General features: G+C 43.6%; 1 protein-coding gene across 1 annotated transcript in view; it reads left to right on the forward strand.

Moving 5' to 3' along the window:
• The window catches only part of LOC119382436 (protein Red), a 65,948-nt gene extending 63,726 nt beyond the window's left edge, over positions 1-2,222 (forward strand). Inside the window, exons 16-17 of the mRNA XM_037650138.2 lie at positions 692-735; positions 2,013-2,222. Coding sequence (XP_037506066.1) covers positions 692-735; positions 2,013-2,046 — 78 coding nt within the window. The 3' untranslated portion in view covers positions 2,047-2,222. The remainder of the gene's footprint in view (positions 1-691; positions 736-2,012) is intronic.
• The last annotated feature ends 4,533 nt before the right edge of the window (positions 2,223-6,755 follow it).

Consider the following 6,755-nt stretch of genomic DNA (forward strand, 5'->3'; position numbering starts at 1 on the left):
TGAGTTTATAAACGAGGAGTCAATAGCTCCGCTATACGTGAATCTCGATGGAACGCGCCGCGGTTGAATATTTTTTTTGCCCTCCGCGGTGATTGCTGGAACTTTCTGGTGCCTGGTGAAACTCTGGGCAGTTGTCTATCCCATAGCTTTTTTCCATGTTGCCTACTGCAATGCACTTCACCCAGGCGCCAAATGCCGTCTGTGTACTTGTCACTGTGCTTTGCATTGTGCGTTTTGTGAATCCACACTATGTCATTAAGTTGTGATGTTTCACTGTAGATTTAGGGGCAAGAATTGTCCAGGGATTGCATGAAGACTCCAAGCGTCATCAGTTTTCTTATTAGCCATGCTTGAATCTCTGTTTTTTAAAAGGCGATGATTTAGTAGCATTGGCTTATCCGATGTTCATTTTCGCACTTCGACAGTGGTCAGTGCGACACTCTGGGTTCTATGACGATGTAAACAAATGTATGTTGCTGACTACTGCATCGAGGAAGAAGTGAGGAGCTTGCGAGGAAGTTAATGGTTGCCGGCGCCATACTGGATAGGTGTCATATGTTTACGCAGTGGTTATGCTAATATTTTCAAGGATTCAGCTATCTCAAAACTCCACTTACCTTGAAATTTTTTCTGGTTTTCACTAGTTCAAATGTACTACCGTATAATGAATGGCTCTTTATTTCTTTTGCAGATTATTGCCCGTCGAAAGGCTGAAGGAGACAGTTTTGTGGGACTGTATGTACATCACCTTTCTACTGTTCCAGTACTTAGTATCCGGTACTTAGCAAAAGATAGCCGAAAAACCAATTTTCAGAAAAACACACTTCAGGCACATTTATATTAATGCTGATTTAACCTGGGAAATGGGATAAAGCATATTTTAAAAGATATAAAACAGAGAATGGCCTCATTTTTAGGTCTGGCGGACCCATGCCGCCAATTTCCCACAGGATGGGTCCCTCACAAGCGACTACGTACATACTTTGTTTTGCCGAGCACTAGGCCAGAAGTGCGCTTATACCTATTTTGCCGGTAGCTGCCTGGTGGCAGCAATTCTCTGCTTCCCACATCAGCGGTGGATGCTTGACTTTTTTTTACCAAGGCTGTGCGGTTAAATAGTCAATGCGGTAGGCACCAGGTTCAATTCCCACTGCCAAACGGAAACCCACCAGTTTTTCCCAAGGGTAGAGAAGTACACTGTCCTGGCGCTCGTTTGTTCAGTTCACAGGCACTCATCTCAAAAGGAAGCCCCATAAGGTTCTGTAAAGGCCCCTGTGCACACTTTAACCCACCACAGCCTTGGTGAAATAGTCGAGCATTCGTGGTTGCTGTGAAAGGCAGAGAATTGCTGGGTATGTAGTAGTAAAATAGGTACAAGCATCCAGCCCGGTGCTCAGCAGAACAAAGTACTACATAGTCGCTTGGGAGGGTACGGGAGATTGACAGCATGGGACTGCCAGACCTAAAATAACATCTTTTTTACTTTTTGTTATCTTCCCATTTGTTCATATGGCAGCATTCTCATCGAATTGCCCCATTGCCATCAAAGGGGAACTTCAAAATTATACATTTGAATGAAAAGTTATGCATGCTTATTTCACTGTCCTCCACAATCAATGGGGGAGGATATAAGCTTCCATGCAGAGCCTTTTCCTGTCTGTGAATTTTATTTTGAAGTGCTGGAAATGCATCAGTTGTCTCAAATTCAGCCAGCCTAGCTTTCTGCCATAAGTTATGGAGGTCTATTCATGGACACGGGACTTTGGAGTGTGGCCGTATCATAAAGGGCACATTTCCTATAAGCTGGAAAGGTCAACAGATTGTGTGCATTTTTAAAAAATAAATATGAATGCTGCAAGTTGCTTGATTGTGAAGTAATGAAGCGTACATCTAAAGTATTTTTTTCTAGTTTGTGCATACTATATAATATAAACTGTTGCAGGCCTGCTTGCTCACCGTTTTTTCTGATTATGCCTAGAGCTCTTCATGAATGGTGTCTTCTTTATTTCCAGTGCCACACCAGAATACAAAAGACCGAAATACTAGAGTTTGGCTGCATCGCTGCATACAACAAGGGCATCCATGTTGTCTTGTGAACTTTCGTGTGTAGAGTAAAGTCTATGTTTTAGCCCACATGGTATCTGCTCCTTATTAGTAGGAAAGGCTTCTGGCACACATCTGAACCGAAAGCACCACCCAAGGTCATCACACACGTTAACGCAGCCTTTAACACAGTACTGTTCAAGAGCCCATGTGACAGGTAATGCAGTGTCAGTGTTGTTCGTGACTGAAAAATCCTGAGGGATGCAAAGATTAAAAATCTTGCTTCGAGCCGGAATCGAACCCAGGCATTCTGGCGCTGCTGAGCTTGAGAGTGTGGGTGGTTTGATCCTGGCCACAGCGGCTGCATTTGGATGGGAGCGAAAGGCAAAAATAACACCCGTATACTTAGGTTTGGGTGCATGTTAACAGTGGCACCCATTGCAAATATTTTGTCACCCCCACCCCCCATGTTGGTATTTATGATCACTGTGTATTATTATTATTATGATACCCGTTACTAAATGCATTCTACATGTTTCATCACAACATGCTGTTATAATTTACTTTCTTTTTGCTGAATTATTTGAAATATATTTCTTACACAGTTTTACTCGGCGCTTATAGATAACTTTTTTCAGTTTCTGAACTCCTCGCCTCACCTATGGGGAGCAGGCGGCCCACTGCCCTCCCCGCCACCGCATCGCTGCAAGCAGTTTTTGCCCCCAACCATATACAAGATTACAATAGTTCGAACTTGGGCTTTTTGGTGAAGCATTATGAAACGCGCAGCACATGTATATGTCCTGGTCGTATACGTGTGTTGTGTGTTTCATAATCGTATGCAAGAGTCATCTGCTAGAGCATAACATAACTGTGATGGCCTAATGCGTTGTTCGACTTTTACACGGTGATTTACATCAGAGAAAAGGTGTTGCTCTCTAACTTCTTGTTCTTTCACACCCGAGAAATGTAACATTGAGTCAAGCAACGTGAGCCATGTCTTTTCGAAGCCTCTGGTCATGTCTTTCCGAAGCGCATCTTCTGCTTGAAAAGCACCAGCAAGCGACTATCATGTCAGTTAAAAAGTGATTCGTAGAAAAGCTGTTATTGTAACCTTTCCATAGTGTTCCCAAGTCTGTGACCATTGCTTTTACACTATCATGTCAGTTAAAAAGTGATTCGTAGAAAAGCTGTTATTGTAACCTTTCCATTGTGTTCCCAAGTCTGTAACCATTGCTTTTACACTCAAACCTCATTATAACAAAGTCACATCTGACGCGAAATTAAATTCGTTATATCCGAAAATTTGTTATAAACGTATATTTGTAACGCTGTATATATGACAAGACTATTCATTTACTTCGTTATATCCGTGTTCGTTATATCGAGGTTTTAGTGTATATCAAATCTCTGAGGTCAGAACTCGTTTAAAGCAGGGTCACACCGGCATAGTTTTGCCATCCGTAGGGTAATTACCATACTTGTAGGGTATTTTCGGAATTTTTCGGGCAGTGTGGTGTAGTAGGGCGGTAATATAATTTTCAGGGGTGTGCGAATATTTGAAATTTCGAATATTTTTCGAATAGTGTTTGCTATTTGATTCGATTCGCACTGGCATTTTACTATTCGAACTTCCCAAAAACAAATACAGTCAACAACCGATTGAAAGTGACCCCTTCAGATTTTCAATATGCTTCACCTCATTAGACTCTCGTATTGCGGCAAAGCTGCCTTTCAAGCTCCGTTACGGTCGAACTTTGCCAAGAGACAGTCTACGTCCGATTGGAAGTGGTCTCTAGATTTTCAATATGCTTCACCTCATCACACCCCGGTAATGCGGCAAAGCTGCCTTTCAAGCTCTGCTACGGTCGCAAATGTATTAACTCAAGAAAACACTGGTTCCAACATGGGGATGAAAGATGTGGCAGAGTTGGGGGCTTTATTAATGCTGTTTTGGACCTGAAATTTGGGCAGGAAGTCCGAAAAATCGGACGCCGAAGGTTTTTAGCATCTAAAATTTCAGATGTTATATATCGACGTCTACGAGGCAGATTTGGAACTCCGGACTTGAAGGGAGCACACGCTTGTCCACCACATTAGTTGGGCTTCCACAAAAGTTGAAAGAGGAGGAGAGGCTGAGGAAATGGCATCTTTGCCTACCTTGTGTAAAGTGTTGTCGGCAACACTTTGGTTGCACCAAATCATGTACATAAATAGAATTCGGCCTCTACGTTGCCTCATTCTTGATAAGACAACTATATGAAACACCACCCCGCCAGTGCTTCATCAACCTAGCGAAAAGAAACACTTTCATGTTGCTATTTCATAAGAATATGCTTAGGAGTCCTAACTTTTTTTTTACAGCGAAAGCTGTTATGAGATCATTTCACCGGCCGTTTTTGGCGCCGTAGTTGTCCGCCGCCGCCGCCGCCGGTGTCCGTAACCAGTATCGCACGAAATAAAAAAAATTCCAGGATGGAACGAGGTTCGAACCCGGGCCCTTTGCGTGGGAGCCCAGTATTCAACCTCTGAGCCATGCCGGTGCTTGAAACTGCTTTGCAAAAAGGTCCTATACAGGCTTCATGTCGGGAAGGAACCACATTAGCATATGCAATATAGCGTGGTAGAAGAGTAAAATAAGCACCAAGCGTCGCACAACGCGAATTCTGTAACCAGGCGTCACACAATGCGAATTGCGCAACGAGTAGGTTGTTGAATGCTTCCAACCCATTACAAAGGTCTCTGCCATAATTCTTCATCGTCATCAGGCACAGCATCAACAAAGTGCGCATAATGCCCTACATGCGTTTAGCAAGTACCAACGCTCTCCGTAGAATGACGAAAAATGGCACAGTGCCTGCTGCCCTAATTCTCAAAAATTACAATGATTTATAGCGTAGTGGGTTGCTCGCAAGTGCACTTGTATTGGTTGCCAAGGAAGCCCATAAGCGCATGATCCACTTCCTCGGGGTCTCAGTAAAATTACAATGATTTATAGCGTAGTGGGTTCCTCGCAAGTGCACTTGTATTGGTTGCCAAGGAAGCCCATAAGCGCATGATTCATTTCCTTGGGGTCTCAGTAAAGTTCTTCGCCCCCCCGGTCTCTCTCCCACGTCAACGTATGTTATACAGCATGACAGGAGAGGGAAATGGCGACTGGGCGTCACCCAATGCAAATTACATAACTGGTGGGCCGTTTAAAGATTCCAACCCATTACAAAAGGCTGAGCCACAATTCTTCATCGTCATCAGTCGTCGCGTCAACAAAATGCACATAATGCCTTACAGACGTGTAGCTAGTGCCTCGCTTCTCCGCAGAATGACGAATAATGACTTAGTAGGTGCTTCCCAACTTCACAAAAATTGTGATTTATGGCGTAGTGGGTACCTTTTTAGTGTACTTGTATTGTAGCCACAAGAGAGCTTACAACTGGCTCTAGAAACGCCGCTCTTCCAGCTTTCGCTGTGATTGTGCTGCGGGTTCAGCGCAGGCCTGGCGTTTTTTTTTTGCAATTTCGCTTCGAAGTATTCGAAAAATATTCGATTCGATTCGCACTCACACTTCAATATTCGAATTCGCTTCGCACCCAAAATTTTGCTATTCGCACAGTTCTAATAATTTTCTAAGACGTAGAGTAAATTCAAATTTTCGCTGGTTGGCGATCAGTGAAAAATGTAGACGATCGGCGTGACATCTCCGAGGGTGACATTCGTAGAGATCCGAAAACAATCCTTCTTTCAGTAAAATTGGAACTGTTTTATATATATGTCATTTGACTAGGGCAGAGACGAAAAATAATACGTCGCACATCCCTGTGCTAGCATTGTTCTTTTTTTTCGTGGATGTTTTTTTTTTTCCCCTGTTGTTTCCCGTTCTTCGTTGCACGAAGGTGCTATTGAAATTCGCTACGGGGGTTGCTTCCAGTTATTAAAGTTAAAACCTTAGATGCCTCGCCACGTACAAAAAGCAACCATGATCGGCGTCAACACAAGATCATCACCGTATAATAATGTCACCTCATGAGACATCATCGTGACGTCGCCATATTTGTGACCTCTTCAACTCGCACATAATGTGACACCAAATGATGACGTCATCACATAACATCGTCACTTGGCTGACCCAGGAGGCATGTGAAGTGAAATAAGCTTGCAGTGCCTCCGATCCCGGATCCCGCTGAAGTCGCTACCGAGTTCAGCGTCTGCATGGCGTGCAGTGACCTTAATATTACCTTAATATTATTACGCTGCGGTATTTCTAGCCGTAGGGTAAAATGTAGGGTAATAAAAAATTGTGTAATCTAGGGTATTTTTGACCGTGACGTAAGGTATTTTCCAAAAATTGGTTGGCAGCACTGCGTGACAGGCATATGAATGGTGCTTATTTAATTGTCGAAATCAACAAAAATAGTTCGTCTAATGTGTCATGAGGATGCTTTCCACCGTAGCAAACACTTCCTCTACGAATGCAGCGTCGATTCGTTGCGCACAACTGTGAGGGGCCTTTCGTTGTTGCCTTCGGCTGGAAACGAGAGCACAAAGAAGACGCTTGAATTATGGATGCTGTAGTAGCAGTAGTAGATGTTTGTGGAAAAGCTTATTTCTGCAACTATGACGGAGCATGGTGCAGCGTTCTTGGAAATGGAGTGAAATAACAGAGGGCCATCTTCTCGTGCCCAGAACACTGAGCGCCAGGTCGGGGTACGTCTCTC

Source organism: Rhipicephalus sanguineus, chromosome 2, assembly GCF_013339695.2.
Source record: "Rhipicephalus sanguineus isolate Rsan-2018 chromosome 2, BIME_Rsan_1.4, whole genome shotgun sequence".
NCBI classification, from domain to species: domain Eukaryota; kingdom Metazoa; phylum Arthropoda; class Arachnida; order Ixodida; family Ixodidae; genus Rhipicephalus; species Rhipicephalus sanguineus.